Source organism: Charadrius vociferus, unplaced genomic scaffold, assembly GCF_000708025.1.
Source record: "Charadrius vociferus isolate BGI_N301 unplaced genomic scaffold, ASM70802v2 scaffold309, whole genome shotgun sequence".
Classification (NCBI taxonomy): Eukaryota; Metazoa; Chordata; class Aves; order Charadriiformes; family Charadriidae; genus Charadrius; species Charadrius vociferus.
Window position 1 is genome coordinate 417,640 of NW_009661370.1, and position 19,625 is coordinate 437,264.

Consider the following 19,625-nt stretch of genomic DNA (forward strand, 5'->3'; position numbering starts at 1 on the left):
GCACAGTTGTGCCTGGGAAAAAAACAATCTCAAAGGAGATTTCATTTCATGTTCTGCTTTCTTTTTGTTCTACTTTTTTTTTTTTTCCTTGACATTTTCTGCAACAAATGAAAAGCTAGGATTTTGTGTATCTGATTTAATATTAAGAAAGTGTTTGGTCATATGTGAAAGCCTGGTGTAAGAGAGAAAGAACACTTTCTGTTAAGCTAGTGTTCTCTCTGGCTGTTCCTATCACCCTTCTTGGGGGGGGGATAGTATCTTGGTATCATAGTCTTGTTTGTCTTGTAGGTTACCCAGCTGTGCGATTTGTATCTTTTATTAGCCTAACCCAGGCTCCAGCACCTATTTAGAAATGCCAAGTTTTTTGCTGCAAGTGGAAAGCATTCCTTTATTCCAGCTGAGAAATGGAAATGTCACTCATTCCTGGTTAAACACTCAGTTTCCTCAGAAATGCTGTTAAGACTTTTTTTTTTTTTAGTGTGACATTTCATAATGCTGTCCACAGTTAAACAGAATACTGAAAGTGGATGCACTTTCCAAAGTAGTGTAATATTGCTGGCCAGCCCCTGAGGCCACGTTTTGACTTTCTGTACTGTATTATTTCTGTAAAAGAAAGCTGCTGTAGACAAATCAGAGTTTAGAATGACTTGGCAGATTGATATCATCGAGGTCTTTTTCCACAGCATGAGGCATTAGTATAGAAAGGAGATATGGTATGGATAGCTTTTGTAGGCAGGACCTATCCTCTGTCATCTCTGATACAAAGCCTGTTTGTAGGCTTTGGGGGAAAAAGATGAGCTAATCTTTCTAGGAGCTACTGAGAGTCAGAAATTCTGATAGCCGCACCTACATCAGCCATACTGCGTGCATTCTGTTGCATGACTGGTAGTTGTTGATTTCTGGCTTTTAGAGCGATGGAACCGTCCTCTTCATGTCTCATCTTTTATAAGGCTGAAATTTTCCTTGCCTGATTGCAGGCGTTTTAGGTCAGAAAAAAAAGACTGCTATAAAATGCACAGTGAAATTTGGACAATTGTCAACAGTATTTTCTGTAGTGACTTGCTAGTCCTTTTCTCCCATGACCTGAATGCTTTCACATTTATTTGAGTTGTGTGTGATTTCAAGACTAATTAGAGTTTTTAGAAATTTGATTACTTTTTTAAACCAGAAATTTTTCCTGGACGTAACACATCTGCATAAAATACTGACATTATATTCTTCAGGACTGATTTTAAATTATGTAAATCTGTTCTGCTAAAATATGTATGAGAGAAGAGTTCTTTTGAGCACTAACTCATGAACTAAGGTTAATATTTAAGCAGCTTCTGTTTCTGATGCTTAGAGGATAGCTGGATATACATTATCTTTTCCCTACCGTTGTTTTTTCTTGGTTTTGATGGCAGATGTCAAATGTCTCAAAGTTTAAAATATTCCGAAAAGAATGCTTTGTAAAAAATATTTATTATTTGAATTCAAAATTTAAGCTAATATAGCAGTTTGGATCATGCTCTTGTCAGAAAATATTTTTAGATCTGGAGTGGAATGGCTAAAGCGAATAGAAGAGCATCCTACTCTGGTGTAGTCAAGTGGTGATTAGAGCAATAACTATAATATGGGAAAAGAAAGGTCAGGTATGTGCATAGAATATTCTATGCAATATTCTATTCACAATATTTCTATGCACAATGTGCATAGAAAAACAGGCAATCAGGAGAGACTGAGACTCAACCTGAAAAGTCCCTGAGGTAATTTTTCATCTCAGGTGGTGACGAATTGCAGAATGAATCAGCTTTGCAAATAACATAATAGGTAAACTGTTGGTCCATAACATTTTAATCCAATTTTTTATTTTGTTTTCCTGTAGAGACATCATGAATAATAAAGTATTTTACCAACATCCAAATCTCATGAGAGCTTTAGGCATGCATGAAACTGTCATGGAAGTGATGGTAAATGTGCTTGGTGGAGGAGAATCCAAGGTAAAGCAATCACTGTTAGAAGACAGAGTTTAGAATACAGCTGTTCAAAGCTTTATCCTTTAAGGTGCTGATCAGTAACCGGAGGTACTGAGACCGTAACCTCTTACTAATTTCCATTAGTACAATTGTTGATTAAGTTTTTAGAAGAATCTATTCTTCCATTGTAGAGGAAGATATAATTAGCATTATAATATCAGCTGCTTTAAAGAAAAAACTGCAAATAGCACTTTATATACTTACTGGGTTTTAAAGGGGAGATCTTTTTAGAAATTAATTAAAAATCAATGCAGTATTGCTCTGTGAATCTGAGCATTCACATTCTTTCATGTTTGAATCTAGAATTTATGGGTGAATCCAGCTCTTGTTTTTCAAGCTTATACCTTGATCTTTGGGGCTTGAGGAGTTATTTACTTGCTGAGAAAGCCCTGTTGATTCCAGAGTGAAACCTAAACAGTTTACTTCACTGAGGTGCAATGAATAAAATGCTTAAATATTAGTGGGTTAAAAGGCTGTTACATATATGATCTTTTGCAAGTTTTATGACTGTCTTAGAGTTTGAGCTTCAGTCTGTTTTTATTTGCTTCTTAGGAAATCACTTTCCCTAAGATGGTGGCAAACTGCTGTCGTTTTCTGTGTTATTTTTGCCGCATCAGCAGACAGAATCAAAAAGCTATGTTTGATCATCTTAGCTATTTATTGGAAAACAGCAGTGTTGGCCTTGGTAAGTAATAGATGTGTGGCTTTTGAGATCATAAACCAAAACCAAATTCTTAACTTTCTGCTGATTTTTGTGTATACATATATGTAACCACCTGTGGTTTTCTGCATCCCTGTGTTTGTGTTCAAGTTTCTCCTTTACCCACTGCAAAAGTATCCTCATTAACGCTATTGCTAACTCCAAACAAACCCCTGACAGTAGCATTAAGTTAAGGTAATTTAGTATACGCTTTTTGGTATGTGCCTGGACAGTAAGAGAGAGTCAGTGTGTAGTTGCACATTTTGAGGAACAGAATAAAATGCTGATTTTGATGAAGAGAATCACAAATAAATATTGGCAGCATTTCATTAGGCCTTACTTCTGTAGACTGTTCAGTGTGCCTATGGCAGTGGGAGAAATACAGAGCTTATTTGTTTGGGTGTGTATATATAGGTGCCCAGAAATGAATCTTGAAATTTTCTTAAAAGGTTAGCCTTTCTTTTCTAGGCTGAAGTGTTATAGAGGAGATATATTTATCCTTATTTAATTTAGTACCTGTAATTGAGAATATATAATTATTTAGGATCATCATAGTAATTTTTTTAAATCATCACAAATTCCTTATTAATGTATAGGTACAGGACAGAAGCATAAACTAAAAATCTTTTTGGAGAGAAAGTGCCCAAATCAAATGCATTTGGAGTGTTAATATGAAAACCTTAGCTTTTCCTAATGCTATAATGACTGCCATTATTTGAAGAAATAGATAACATATAATCTTCTATTTTAAAGCTTAAAGATGTTTTAGCTAGGAATGCCTTGGTCTTCAGAGCATTCACCGTGAGCCTGTAATGTTTTTAGCCATAGTTACATAACTTGATTGCTTGATCTCTTGGTTTTACAAATTCTGGTCTTGTGGCAGCAGTTGTTCAAACTCTGAGGTTTCAATTTCTGCATGGTGGTTAAGCTGATGGAACGAGCCACAGACAGGCTGCTGTCATCTGAGCTGGTCTGCTAATTTGGGGTTGTTAGAAAGGGACAAGAGACAACCAATGGTCATCCAATTGTGCTCTCTTTGGCAGCACATATACTAAAATTGTAATGATACAGAGAAGATTAGCATGGCCACTGTGCAAGGATGACACACAAATTCATGAAGCATTCCATATTTTAGGGGATTGATCACAGCACCAAGCCTGTCAGGGTTCAAGGAGCGTCTGGACAATGCTCTTTGTCATATGGTATAGCGTTAGGTAGTCCTGTAAAGAGCAGGGAGTTGGACTCAGTGATCCTTAGGGGTCCCTTCCAACTCAAGATACACTATGATTCTATTCTATGATTCTATATTTCCTGTTTCAGTACATTTGATTAAATGCCAGTGGTTTAGATATAAATCCCTGCTACCTTTTCGTCAAACTGAGGTTGTGTCAGTTAGGAAAATTAGAAAGAATGACACCTTAAAACAAAGTAACTGATGAGAATAGGAATGTGTAAGAAAAGTTGTTTCTAGCTTAAACATCTACCTTGTATTTTGATTTCAGATCCATGTCAAATTTCATGTGAGCGCATGATGATTTATTATAAACTGAGTTCTATAAATTATATGCTTATAATCATGTTCTAACTAATAACAACATTTTGTATTTTAGTAAAAACCATATTAATGTATTTCCTATTAATTTGTTGGGTTTTATTAAGTTGAAACTAAATGTTATCTTAACAGCCTCTCCTTCTATGCGAGGATCAACTCCTTTAGATGTTGCAGCAGCCTCTGTGATGGATAACAATGAACTTGCACTAGCTTTAAGGGAGCCTGATCTGGAGAAGGTTGGTAGCTTCTTTATTAAGCATTTTTTTCCCCTGTAGAGAGGAGGAGATTCCTGTTTCCTGGAGTAATCAAAATTCAGGATAGAAGAATTGTATGGGAGTTTTAGGTATCTTTCAGAGGAAGACTATCAGGATCTAATAGTTTGATCTTTCTGATGGTGGTCTGGATAGTCGAACTGAGTTTATGGTTATTACATGCACAAGTGTAACCAAAAGGGGTTGCCTCAATGGCAATAGTGGAGTCTGTACCCCAAAAAAACTTCATTGCTAAAATCTTTCTTTAATTGTGTAGAATATGTAAATTGCTCCTGCAAGAAGGAATAGAATAATGGTTACTATGCCAGTGGTGGATAAGAAAAGTGGCTTCAATAATGGAAAGACAGATTTGAGATAGACATTAAAAACTTTCTAATGGAAAGTAAGACAGTGAAATCCACTGTCCAATGTCTTCTTGAAGACCTCCAATTCTGGAGATGCTATGGTTCCTATGGAACCTCCATAGGAAGGCATCTGTCAGGAGTAATATAAGTGTAGATGATCCTGTCTTGGTGTAGGAAGATGGACCATGTGTGTTTAAAAGGACGTTTTCAGACTTACCGTTCTTATAAAATGAAAAAGAAGCTATCTGAACTGGTTAACAGCTATGCTGACAATTCAGAAAGGAGAGGGACAGATGAAAACTGCTACTGATACTATAGATCTGAATTACAGGGAGTTGCCACTATGTGTTTAAAAAGAAAGGAAGAAGAAAGGCCAGTAAGAGGGAAAGGTTAAAATAAAAGAGTAGACCTGTGAGTTATCTTAGAAGATGTTTTCAAATGTGGATAGTGTGTAGTTGGGGAATACTACAAAACTGACAAATTTGTAATGCTCAGGGTTGCAAGAGAAATGACTTGTAGATGGCAAAGCTGTGATTTAGAAAAAGGAAAAATGTAATTGAGATAAGTAAGATCTTGCAGTTCGTGACAGAAGTAGGAAAAGACTGGAAAAGTGAACTAAGAAAGAGGCTGCTCTTCTGTTTTGCCCAAAATATGGTATGGTTTTGTTGCGAATGCAGACGCTATCTGAGACAATGTAGGAGGATGCTTCCCTTTGAAACTACGCTGCTTTTGTTTTCCGCAATTAATGTTTTTTTCATCTTACCTTGCTTTTAGGTGGTTCGCTACTTGGCTGGATGTGGACTGCAGAGTTGTCCTTTGTTGATATCTAAAGGCTACCCAGACATTGGATGGAATCCAGTTGAAGGAGAGCGATATTTAGATTTTCTTCGTTTTGCTGTTTTTTGCAATGGTAGAGTAGAGCCTATAAATTTTGTAACTTACTCTAATGTTCAAATAAGTTTGTGATTTATAATGGTAATACAACCCAACTTGATAAATTACCATAAATTAAAAGGAAAATTTTTGGAAATAGTAGAATTATGCAAGACACACAGTAACTTACATGCCCATTTCACAAGTCATATAGGGTCCTAAAAGCCTATGCCCCATTTTTTAGATCTGTCTTTAGTCTTTGAAATACCTACATCTCCTTTGGAGATAGAGCAGAGAGTCCTAAATCTTCTTATGATAAAATTCACGCTAGACATAGAGTCGAACCTCCGTCTTTCGATGAAGATTTAGATAGTCCAGTTTTAGCGTTTAGCAGCTATATTGGGCCCCTCATTAACTCTCTCACTTGACTGTGAGTCTTTACTACAAATCAGTAGCTTCCGTGATGCTTTAAACATCCTTTATTGCATAGTTACTTCAACTCCATTTAATTTTGAATTAAATCACGTGTTATGTCATAGCTTTTATTACACGAACATACTCCTCTGTTATTGTGTTTCTGTAACTTTGTCATAATATTTAAACGGGTTTGTAGTTAAAAGCACTTACTGATGCATGCATTCTGCACTTTTGTGTACCTTCTGATTACATTTCTGATTACATCGAGTCTTTTTGGTATAATCTTAAATCTTGGTATTTTTTTTGTTCTATGTGGTAGGAGAGAGTGTGGAGGAGAATGCTAATGTTGTAGTCAGACTGCTTATCCGTCGACCTGAATGTTTTGGTCCAGCTCTAAGAGGAGAAGGAGGCAATGGGTTACTTGCTGCCATGGAGGAAGCGATACAAATATCAGAAGATCCAACAAGAGATGGACCTTCCCCAAGTAATGGATCTAGTAAAACCCTGTAGGTGCAGTGGAGTTGTTTACATTGCCATCATTTTTGTTTATTTGTTTTATAATCTTACTCATGAAATGATTTGTTTGTTTTAACATGTGAATTATCAGCTGGATTCTTCTTTGGGTTCTATGGAGGGTAGAGATTTGTCTTCTGCCAAATAGTGCTTCCTCTACACTGTTAATTTAAGGAACTCTCCCTAAATATTTAATCCTCTTTAGAATACTGTTTGTTCTTTGTCAGTCAGTTAAGAATCAATCCTCCAATGCAAAATCAGACAGATAAATGGTAACAATTACTACAATCTTTTATGGACAAATTCCATTCTGTGTTAGTCTCCTAAAAGTCCACTGCTTAACAGGAAGCCACTATGTGTTAGCCATTACGCCTATGAACACATTTCCTTTATTTATTGCTGATGTAAATACTTTCTTGTATTTTTTTATCTTTTAATTGTTTTAACATTTAACTAATTACAGTGAAATGGAAGAGCAAGAAGATGACACTATTCACATGGGAAATGCAATCATGACCTTTTATGCTGCTTTGATTGATCTCTTAGGACGTTGTGCCCCTGAAATGCATGTAAGTTTTAATGTCTTCATGCTTTGGAAAGTAAAGGCATAGTTGTTTTACAGATTTTTCAGTGGTTTGCTGTTTGGCTTTTTCACAGTAACATGTTATCAGGTATTAAAGCAGTGGTATATGGCTACATAGTATCTTAATATGCATAATGTGTTCATCTGCTAATTTGCAAGGAATTTCTGTTAACTATTCAGAAGCAGTTCTTTTTAAAGGAATTATTCCACTGCTTTTCTTACTACTGTTCACTGTGGTTGGTCTTCAACAACAGGCTGCCACTAATATTGTTTAATTGTCCATTTTCACAATCAAACTCCTCAAATTTCCCTATTTATTGTGATGGTGTAGAGTGATTTTTTATTATTATTGTTATTATTGTTTTTTTAAACCATGGTTTTACTCTCTTCATATACTTATTTAAACAAACTGTTTAAATCTCATATAAAAGAGGAAATTTTATAGGGCATTCTTTTAAAATATGGGAATAAACATTGTTCCCCGACATATACATCAATATCTCATAATCTTTATTCACACTGACAAACCTTCTCAAAGGGAAGCTGTCTCTATTTCAGGCATTAGATGCAAAGAATTAGACACTCACACCATAAAAACCAAGCCCTTACCACTTAGGGACTAACAGCTTGACACTATTTGAACATATTTGTAGTTTACAATTCAAAATACCTTCCTGTTCTTCAGAAATTCTACTTAGTTATGCAGTTTCTCATTTCACCCTGAAATGCACCCTAATTCCTATAGATCAGTATCAGATTTGTGCAGAGATCGATAACTTAAGAAAGGAGAGAGTTGTCCGTATAATAAGGTCAGTGTATGAATATCTGTTTTGAATAAAAAAATTGGCTTGTTTTCTCCCTGTCTCAGTTTTTTTTAAAACAAAACCAAAGCAACTGGGATACCTGAAAGTGTTGTTACTTGGCAAGGACAGAAAAATTGGCTTTTTTAATCTGAAAATCTGCTTTTGCTCCCCATCCATCCCATATGCTACATTTTAATGCTTTGTTCATGTATTTTACCTAACATGCCATTCTGAAAATGGGCTTAGTGTTACTTAACAACCAAACATTAGATTTCTAGACTTTGCACATTTGCAGCCAAAATACAACAAATAAATACAGATTGCGTGAAATTTACATTTTTAATTATAATGCGATTTTGAGAGCAGTCATTTTTGTGTACCTATAGTTCAGGAAGTTTCCAGAACATGAACACACGTAGAAGATAAAAAGAAGACCTTGTTAATTTTTTATTTGTCTTTTCCTTAGCTAATCCATGCTGGTAAAGGGGAAGCCATTAGAATCAGATCAATTCTACGGTCTTTGATTCCACTGGAAGATTTGGTGGGAGTGATTAGTATTCCTTTCCACATGCCAACCATAGCTAAAGGTAAAATGAGTATTCTACTTCTTTTTGTCCCATACCATTCTTAACGTTTTGTAATTTAACAACATATTAATACTCATAGTTCTCTCAGTCAGTATTTAAAAATGTTATAGAAATTAAACTATTTACTATGTGAATTAGAACAGAAATGGTATATTTCAAATGTGTCAAAAATTTTTCTGCATGCTATAGGCAATAGTTCTGTGTACTGATGTAAATCCCATTCATTTAAATTGAATCATGAAAATCTATTACAACTTGAAAATGTTTTGAAGTGCATGCATCCTATTTTTCTAAAATATTTTTAAAAATTAGAATCTCTTTTCCTGATAACATAATCCTTAGCTTTTGCTGTTCTAACCCTATCAATTGTTTCTAGCAGATCTTACTAAGACACCAGAGTTGTTCTTCAGCAACTATGGTGAAGTTTTAGGTGTGGCATACATATGCAAATGCATTTCTTTGTATTTTCTGCCAATATAGAATTGATTGCAATAGTGGGAGCTATGTGAGCTCAGTATAACAGTATATATCAGTATAACAGGGAAAGGAATTACATCTGCTTTTCTGGGTATCTGTAGAGAGAACTTTATAATTGCAACATGGATTGTCTAGGGACTTACAGCACAAGAATGCACAGTAGGTGACAGTAGAAGAGACAGAGGTTGATCACTCTATTACACCATTATTTACTTATATTCCAAATAGCGACAGATCTGTAGGTGATACCTCAGTTGCATACAGTACAGTTTGGAGATATAAAATTGTTTATTTGGTTTTGAAAATTATCAGAATTTGAAAATATTTCAATGAATTCCTGTCAGATATTTCAGAAGCTTTCAGATACAGAGGACTTTTTAGCACAATCTTAATTCATTGTCATACATTATAGATATGCTTACGAGTGCTGCATCACTGGGGTATTTGATGTAGAATTGTAGTACTTTTTATTTTCTGTCTGCTGCTTCTAAGAACTAGGTAGTTCTGTAGATGAATTAGTATGTTTTGGATACTTATTATGTTAGGATATCAACTGATAGGAATCCTTAATATACAAAGCATGAACAGAAATGCTTGTATGGACTTTGAGGTCTATCTGGGTAGAACGTGCCTTATGGTTTCTTTTTCAGTTAACTACAAATATGTTGCCTTTGCGTAACAAAAACACGGGGAAGGTGCTTAGGTATTAACAGAGACTCAGAACTGCTGACAAGTAGTAGCATGACTGCCTAGTCTGTTGGTGGAGGATGATCCTTGTCATTGAAGTCTTATTTCTTCCTTTTAGATGGTACTGTGGTGGAACCTGACATGTCTGCGGGGTTTTGCCCAGATCACAAGGCAGCCATGGTTTTGTTCCTTGACAGGGTCTATGGAATTGAGGACCAGGATTTTCTTCTACATCTTCTTGAAGTTGGCTTTCTGCCAGATCTTCGTGCTGCTGCTTCTTTAGATACGGTAACAGTTTAAGTCTGTTGTTAGTTCGGTTCCTTTATCTTGCTGAACACTGCAGGATTTTTTGTCCCTCAAAAAACCCATTTTTTATTTCTTCATGTTGTCTTCTGCATTTCTCAAATGCTGGATGAGCTGCCTGTTGCTGCTGAGCTTTGAGAATTCTTGAAGAATGGTGAAGAAGCATTCTCCAGAATGATGCTCGTTTTATAAAGAGCCCCTATTGATACACATACCATAAGAGATGCAGTGCCTTTCCCCAGGAGACTTTCTGAGCTTGTGATATGGAATCAAAGTCAGAGAAGTTGTCAATGAAGCATGTAACTGAGAGCCTCTTTCCAGAGTTACAAAGTGTTCATCTCCATGCATTCGTTAGGGACACCTACATTGTAATTTAGGAAATCACTAAATTTTTGTTTTAGTTCCTCCTCAAAATTGCTTAATTTTTCTCTGAGAGTCTTATTTCCATCTAATTTTCCTTTGCTGTCTTGGTCCAGAAAGATCAGATTTAGAGAGCTTGTATGAGGGCTAAGACATGGGCTTTGATTTCCCTATTTGACCTTTTATGTCAACATTTTTCTGAAAATAATTATGTTGTTATTTAAGGAAGAGCAGGTGAGGATTTTTCCTTACTTGGAACTTGGGCTTGATCATAACATAGAAACATACTGAGTTTTGTAAATGCAGACTTGACTGGATTGATTTTGGAGTGTTCTGTTAGGCAACTATGATATTCTTTAATACAGTCTTGAAAATTGTTTTGGTTTTGATTGGCTACCTTTAGTGTTTATGTTTTTGTTCATTAAAAAAAAAACAAACAAAACAACAAACCAAAAAAAAAGCCATCTGTGAGACTTTAGAAGCAGGAAAAGAAGTTAGGCATCCTGCTTCCAGTAGGTATCAAATCCTGATTTGTGTGTTTTGAAATTTCCCTCTGTGTAACTACTACAAAAGAAAAATAAACAACAAGTTCTTTTCATTTGTAACAACATTGATGAGACAAATCTAATTTCTGTCCCATTTAATTCACAGGCTGCTTTAAGTGCTACGGATATGGCTTTGGCTCTGAATCGATACCTTTGCACAGCAGTCTTGCCTCTGTTGACCAGATGTGCTCCTCTTTTTGCTGGCACAGAGCACCACGCTTCCCTCATTGATTCCTTGTTACATACTGTGTACAGACTCTCAAAGGGATGCTCTCTTACCAAAGCTCAGCGAGATTCTATTGAAGAGTGTTTGCTCTCTATCTGTGGGTAAGAAAATACTCCTGGCTATACGGGAATGCTAACTGATAAAGTAACCTATAATGTTTATAATACAGGAAGGCAGAACTATGTCACCAGTAGCATAATTAAGATTATTTTTTTCTGGCAGATGATTGTGATATTTTTAAATACACTGTATTCAATTTGCAACTTTATTAATCCATCATATGTAGTCCTCAGTTATTTTGCTGTTAACAAGGTTTTAAAATTAAAACTTTGGTGATTAACTAAGAGGATATACTGCAAAAAGACAAAGCTCTGGAAATGTGAAATTGTGCATACACTGAAGTGTCATTTAAATACTTTTAGCTGTACATATTGGCAGTATGGTTGATGCTCAGTAGGTTATACAGTTCTATGGAGATGTTTGTTTACGTTTTGTTATACTTGAAATCCTGTTCAATGACTAGTATTGTTATACCTCATTATTGATACGTACAGGACAAATTCTTTCTGGGTATCTGCAGTCTTGGAACCAGTTGATTATTATCCAACTTTATTATAAGTCTACAGGTTCAGTTATCAGAAGTTGACTAGGGGCTTACGAATTCAATTTCTAATTAAAGTTAGCAACATTTAGGCTTTTGCATCAACTTTTTTTTTTTTAGCATTTCACCATTATTTTTTTTCGCATAATGAGGAAAAGTGTTCAGAAATGACAGACATTTATATTATAGTACTGTAAAAAAAGTATTTCTTTATAAAATACATCACATTGACCATGTTAGATATTTATTACCTTGATAAGAACCAATAAAATGGAACAGTGTTTGCTGTTTATCTGGGAAAGTTTAATGTCCGTGCCATTCTAACATACACGCTACACCTATTTCTTCAGTTCTTCCAGTTGGTGACCGCTGCTGCATGTCTCGTTTAGACATTAACTCTAAAGAGTTAGTGCTCTTATGTCTTTATTAGTTTCTAGGATGTTTTTAAGAGCCATTGAGATGTGTTACAAGACATTAACATTATAATCTTTTCTCATGGGCTTGGTGATCATAATACACAATATCAAAATTCAGTATATTTTTCCTGATTTTCTCTGTTTATAGATCAGATTTTTTCTCTGCTTCTTTAAGCATTTGATTTGCATCTTCTTCAGAAGGTTTTCTTTGTTATACACTTGTTTGCTTTCTTTTGGACACATTTTCTTAGTGCCACAAGCAAAATCCTATTACTTTATGAATTTGAAGAACTTTAATGGCATAGAACTGACAGGTTCCTAATGCATTTATTATTTACATGAAACTATGCTGGTACACCCTTTTGAAATGGTTTGTCTGCTTTTAGGCAGTTGCGGCCTTCCATGATGCAACATTTGCTGAGAAGATTAGTATTTGATGTTCCTCTGTTAAATGAACATGCAAAGATGCCTCTCAAGGTAGAAGTATATTTTAATTTTCAACAGCATTCCTTGTACCAAAATACAAAAGAAAATACTTGCATGGAGAATATTCTCTGTGTTCTTTGTTACCTTATCTCCACGTTGCAATAATCTAAGATCATAGTTCTTAAAGATAAATTGCACCTTCGGCAGGAATTCAGTCTAATTTACATCCGTCCATATGGAATTGCAAAGTCCGTGTCTAATGTTTGCTTCTCCTTTAATTATCTCCTTTTTTTATTTAAGCCCATATGGTAACAGGTTAGAAAAACCCTTGGGGGCCACGGGCACAATCCAGTGCACAAAGGAAGGTAGCAATTGATACTCTCTGCGTACCCTTCCTTCTCCCCTCTGCATTCATTTTTGCTGCTCTTGGAAAACAGACTCTTTTTCTGTGTTTTGTGCTTGGAAGTCTAAGCAATACATGTTTTTTAATAGTCTTCCATTTTGTTTTCAGCCCCCAAAGGTTTTTCCGTGTCTTTTGATTCTGGTACCTATAATCCACAAGGAAAATGTGGTTTTTCCTTTCTGAGATGACACATTCCTTAAAGATTCCTCAGATTTAATTGGCAGTTCTAAGAAATGTGTTGTTTCTCACCTTACCTTCTGCTGTTTTTCAGCAGTCCTTTTTCATGCTTTCCCACTACGACTTTGAATGAGATATTTAATCTTTTCTTATTTAATATTTCTTTATGCTTTAAAAGCCACATATCAGGATTAATTGGATTTTACATCTGATTTCTTTGCCAAAATACTCCTCAGAATTATGCAGGCTTCTACTAGCCAGATTACAGTCGCTGACCTCAGATGAGAAATTTAAATCATTAGTCTCAAAGCCAGGACCTGCTGCATGGTCTTTCCACTGCCAAGGACTTCATAATTTGGTTGTGTCCCCCAGGAGGTGCTCAATCAAACCAAAGATGCCAGAGCAGCCATTCTTTGGTTGCCTTTGTGTGAGGAATGCAGTTGCTGATTTAGCATACTGCCCTGAAGGGGACCTTTCTAATGCATTATGACATTTTATGTGCTGCAAAAACCAAATAGTAACTTGGCACTCCCTGCGTGCCTATGGTTCTTCAGGTTTTTTGGTGGGGAGGGAACAACCCCAGCTCCCTGAGATCTGTTCATCTAGGACAGCAGGTTTTTTGATCCTGAGGGTCATGGCTGCAGCGACTTTACCATATTGCTAGACTGAACAGGAAGGAAATAATAATTAGATCCTTTTGGCAAGTCAGGCTTTAGCAGAATATAGATATGAAGAGAACCACGGTGTTAGCATGGACAAATGATTCTGTCATCTAAGTGAGTAATAGGAGCTTCTAAGAAAAGTGAACTCTCTATCTGAAGATAGAGGTTTTCAAAGGTTTCACTGACAGTAAACTGATTTTCAGTGATTCAACAAGGACTCCTACTTACATCTACTAATGTGTTTCTGATTTGAAAGTACTGTGTATGTTACTTATGGACTTGTGCTAGTAAACAGGTTAAGGTAGTCTAAAATGACAGCTACAAGTTAATCATGCATCTGAAAATGTAATTTTGAATGGGGAGAGAGAAGGAAATCATGAAGGCTAAATCAGAATATAGTGCTATCTAGTGTGAATGCTTTTGCTGTTTTTTACAATTAAAAATTACCTCAGTTTAGGCAGCATATGAATTAAAATCTGTGATGCTTTTCCTGTATAATTTGGTGTGAACTTTATGGAATGGGGCTGCCTTGTTTTTATTTCTTCTTAAGTCGTATTCAGTGCTGCATAGGGACTTCTCCAAGACTAAACTTTACTTTTGTCTAGATTTAAAAATATATACATATATATTAGCACTTACGTGTTGTCCAAAAGCAAACCTGAAGTCTGGCCATTGAGAATAGAATAAGATTCCATTGAGATAATAGAACTTATTTTGAAAAAACCCCACATTTTCAAGTACCTCTTGGACTCTAAAAGTCCATGTTTCTGAGACCCCTGTGGTTTTACGTGAATGATAAAACTTCTGTCTTTTTACATTATATCTGCATGTAAGTTCTTCTCTCCTTTTTTTCTTTAATCATCTGACAATTTAATAAGTAAATGGATTATTTAAATCTGAAGATATACAAAGGCATTATAAGGAATTTTTTTTTTTCTGATCCATGAAAAGTATAACACAGTATTGAGCTTATATTTTTGGTTATCAAAATCCTCACTTATACGCATCACGATTTTTTTTTTAATGCCTGTCTTTATTTCTGCACATTTACATTATGAATATCTGCATTTTTCCATCTTGGCATTTGTTCTGACTAGAAAAAAGGGAATTCTGTCAGCTGTTTACTGACTGTGACTTGTAATATTTTGCCAACATGCTTTGAAAAGTGATGTTGAAACAATTCTCTTTTTCTCTAGGGAACTGTTAAAATTCCAGCTAAATTTTTTAGAAAGGTCACTCTGTGTCTTAGGAAAATCTGCCCCTCAGTATGACTAGGTTTTCATATTTTGCTATTGTCAGAAATTTGTTGTTTGGGACTGCCTTTACTGACAGATGTACAACTAAGTTTCCCTCTTCTTGTCTGTGAGTCAGGAACATGGAAGACACATGAAGTACAAAATTTGTAATGTTTCAGTTTTGCAAATACCCAATAGCAGGTCCTTGCACCATTTGATTCCCTGATAATCTGGAATCTTGTAACCACTTTCATATCCCTGCAATATGTATGTAATGAAAGAGAGGGAGAGAGGATAAAGCTTCTTGGCCAATTGTAATAGAGGGCAGGAGGGTAGACTGATAGCAGGTTTTACAACTCACAGAAGAGATGAGTCACAGTGGGAGTTATTGTTGAATACCTCTCAAACATGTAAATAATAATTGCGAACTAGGTGAAATGGTGGTTCTACTCTCTTACCCAACAAGCAGCAGTGTTTGGAATAGCGGCACACAGGTGGAGGTGAATTCTTGTTGTGTTGGGGAAAATTATCCTCTGTCACATGCTTTTTGCCTATGTCACTACTGTTAAAAGAAAGAACTGCTCATTCTGTGTGTATATCCACCCATGATTTAAAGAATAGGTACACAACATGGCTTCTTGATAAAAGCTAGAAATTTTTCTGGCAGTGTCTGTGTAATGGTAGAGTGCCAGAGTCTAAGAACATCAACAGTTATACTTTATTTGCTTTCAAAATATGTTCTGTTTTAGTTGCTGACAAATCATTATGAAAGGTGCTGGAAGTATTATTGTTTGCCAGGTGGATGGGGTAACTTTGGTGCTGCCTCAGAAGAAGAACTTCATTTATCCAGAAAGTTGTTCTGGGGTATTTTTGATGCTTTGTCTCAAAAGGTAATTCATTTTAATATCCATCTACTACTGTAAAAGCCTTACTGTGTAACCCTTTTTCTTTAATCTGTCATTTTTACCCAGCTTTTGTCAACACTGTATTATCCACTTTAAAGCAAAAAATATAGGCTTTAGTAAATGTAAATCTTCTCTTATAGCTTCTGCTTTAACACAGGTATACCATTTTGTCTACTCATTTAAAAAAAAAAAAAAAAGTATAGTTAATGAAGTAATCTTGAGGTGTATCTGTACAGGTGCACTGCACTTCAGAGCCCTAAAAGCAAATTCAAGCATCTGCAGGTGACTGAAAGCTGCACTTTACCTCACACACTATCCTTCCTTAAACCAAGAGCATAGTCCTTTGCTTAGTAGTTGTAGTTTCATCACCCTTGACTCAATTCTACGTTGGCCAAAAGATTAATAATACACATTGGTCTGTATTTATTGCTCATTCTGTGATTATTTTTAACCAACCTGCTTAAAATTTCATGAGTTTCACTTCAAATCTAGGTATTTAGAAATGCTGTGCATATTCCTGTGCTATGTTCTCTTCCCAGACATCTGACAAATGCCTGGTGTTGCTCCCAGTGAAGTCAATACTTTAACCGTTTACTTCAGCAAGACCAAAACTTGATCCTAGCTTTATCTATAGTGTATAATATGCTTTGGACAGTCAGTTTCCTTTTTTTTCTGAACAGAAATTCAGTTTCACACTGAGTAAGAAAGCCATCCTGTGACTGCTCGGTCTCACGGATAGCTGTATCAGTTTCAGCAGTGATGCTGATAGCTTCCATTCACTACTCACTTTCTATCCTCTGTGTGTTCTGCAGAAGTATGAACAAGAACTGTTCAAATTGGCTTTGCCTTGTTTGAGTGCAGTTGCAGGGGCCTTGCCTCCAGACTATATGGAATCAAATTATGTCAATATGATGGAAAAACAGTCTTCAATGGATTCAGATGGGAACTTTAATCCTCAACCAGTTGATACATCAAAGTAAGGAGTTATTTCATTGCAACTAGGTTTTTTTATCATAAATGTGTAAAAGAGGGGTGGAGTCTGATGTTGGGTGTGATGTGAACTTACAGCTTTTATTCTTTTCTGAACACTTTATTTTATTTTACATTTATTGTCTTTATTTAAAATCATATAAAGGGATAAATATCCAGTTATGTAACTAATTTCTTAGTCAATCTAGAACATTTTAATGCATTTTCAGCCTGAAGGTACAACTGTCTGCTTACCATTGTATGTCTGCTGCAAACCAACCAGCATGTTTTTAGGAGTGGAAAAAGTAGACCTGTCTACGTCATCCCTGTCACCGTTAACATGTGCCGAGACACTAATTCCAGTGTCTGTGAATGACAGTGTACCTACAGAAAAAGCTGATGATCATGCATTCATATAATCTCTTTTTACTCTGAATAATGGGGAACTGGGCAGAAAGATCTTCATTCTCCCTATGCACTCAGACTCTGACTGTGCTCTCTCAAAACACATGTGTTTTTTGTGCCCTGATTTTTGACTACAGCCAGCACCTCATTCTCTTTCATGTAGAATAGTCTTACAGCAGTGTGGTTATGCACTATATCTTGAGAAATGCCACTTGTAAGACTTTTGCTTCAATTGCCTTTGTGAGCTTTATGTCTGTATTAACATTCAGACAACAGAATGCCATCAGTAGATCAATACCTTTGTTACAGCATGCTGTACAGCACATCAAAATATGAAAGTAAAAGCCATAATCTAGACTAGAATATAGAAATCACGTCAGTGACCATTAAAATTCATTAGTCTAAGATGTATTTAAGATACATGAAGATTTAACAAAATTTATTAAGGATATTATATGATCATTCAGTCATTTAAGTAATTGAAGATGACTTTATCTGGTGCAATTTCAGAGGAAAATTGTAGATAGCCAGAATATAGTTTAAAAACTCAGAAAATGTTACTTAACATTACCTAAATCATCAGTCACCTCATTGCCATAGGAGTCAACAGTTCTGTGATGATTTAAGACGAAACACAACTTTTATCAGTGTCACTTCCAACCTATCCTATATTCTTTTAACATGCAAATCCTGCATCACCTTGCTTACTAGTCCTAGACCTATTTATATGACGCTACACATGATATGAGCATATTGTACTTGTCAATTTATTGCATTTCTGAAAATATTTAAAGTATTATACCATTAGTAGAGTTCCCCTCAAAATACACACTTGCAAACAATAAAAAAAAACTGATGACCATGCTGGATTAATATTTTCTGGACTTTGTGTGTGGTTAGGCTCTTGCAAACTGTTACTTTGACATAATTTTGTTTTACATTTCTGCTTTTGCCCACCCTGTGACTGAAGATTAAAAAACAGACTCTTCTACTTTGCAGTAGGTGGCACTGTAACACTTTTGCTGCCAAAATTCTTTGTCTTAGGAGGGAAGAGTTTACTACTTCATAGGTGATTGAGAAGTAATTGTTCCCTTTTATTTGTAGGAATGCAGGTGCAGAAAAATATTTGATAAATTATTTTTGGAAGAGGATTCTGTCTCTAGTGCTTGTTTGACAGTTAAGGGTAGCTGCTTTTCCTTTACTGCTTAAGAAACCTTAACTCCTGCACTGTGTTGTACACCTGTTGAAGGGCTAGTGTATTTATTTGTGTTTTTTTCTGGTTTTAATAAGGATTTTAATATTTTCATATTCAATACAGTGTTGGAAAATAAAACCTTGAGCATATAACTTTTGAGTTGTCATAAGTTGTGCTTAAAGCATATAATAATATTTATAGGAATACATGAAATAGATAAGGTGTTTCAAGAAGGACTGTTAGCACACTTAGTTTATAATCGACATGTGCAATAAGTTACCCCCATATTTCTGAAACTATGGTTCACAGTTATATCTGTAGTCTTTAGAAAATGAATGTTAGTAGTAGAAATATGTGACAAAAAGTGGTCAGTATCATTATTGATTTTTCCCTGCCACATGTGTGTCAAAGAAATAAAATTCCTACAACAGCTATGGTTCTTATTCAGTGCCCATGAAATAACTCAGGGTTTTTTGCTTGATTTAACTGGGGCTTGGAGCAAACTGTATGTGAGGAGCACAAATAAGATACTTTGAATGGATATATGCACTACTAATTATTTATCTGAAAGTTTTCTTCAAAACAAAAGCATTCACATTTTAGCATGTGTGGTATAACAGCTATTTTCCTCTTCACTTTCAGCATTACAATCCCTGAAAAGCTAGAATATTTCATTAACAAATATGCAGAACACTCTCACGACAAATGGTCAATGGAAAAGGTAAAAATCTCTTTTCCCTTTAAAGCAAAATCAGAAATTTTACCTGAACCTGCTTCATCTTCAAAATGTTTTACTCTGAATATTATTTCTCATAACACTACAAGTTGGTACGTAGGTAAGATGTAAACCTATATTTCCTTGAAATGCATTTTGGGGGAAATTTCTGTAAGTGTACATGAGTACTTCAAAGTACTGTTTCATCATTTCATTATTATTATTATTATTCACTTTTGTGTAAATATACTTGCTAATT

At 35.4% G+C, this 19,625-nt stretch overlaps 1 protein-coding gene across 1 annotated transcript in view; it reads left to right on the forward strand.

Moving 5' to 3' along the window:
* The window catches only part of RYR2 (ryanodine receptor 2 (cardiac)), a 471,929-nt gene that overhangs the window by 333,077 nt on the left and 119,227 nt on the right, over positions 1-19,625 (forward strand). The window contains exons 42-54 of the mRNA XM_009893652.1: positions 1,865-1,979; positions 2,568-2,700; positions 4,400-4,503; positions 5,658-5,793; positions 6,493-6,679; positions 7,150-7,255; positions 8,539-8,659; positions 9,942-10,111; positions 11,138-11,358; positions 12,661-12,751; positions 15,927-16,067; positions 16,895-17,058; positions 19,294-19,372. Coding sequence (XP_009891954.1) covers positions 1,865-1,979; positions 2,568-2,700; positions 4,400-4,503; positions 5,658-5,793; positions 6,493-6,679; positions 7,150-7,255; positions 8,539-8,659; positions 9,942-10,111; positions 11,138-11,358; positions 12,661-12,751; positions 15,927-16,067; positions 16,895-17,058; positions 19,294-19,372 — 1,768 coding nt within the window. The remainder of the gene's footprint in view (positions 1-1,864; positions 1,980-2,567; positions 2,701-4,399; positions 4,504-5,657; positions 5,794-6,492; positions 6,680-7,149; positions 7,256-8,538; positions 8,660-9,941; positions 10,112-11,137; positions 11,359-12,660; positions 12,752-15,926; positions 16,068-16,894; positions 17,059-19,293; positions 19,373-19,625) is intronic.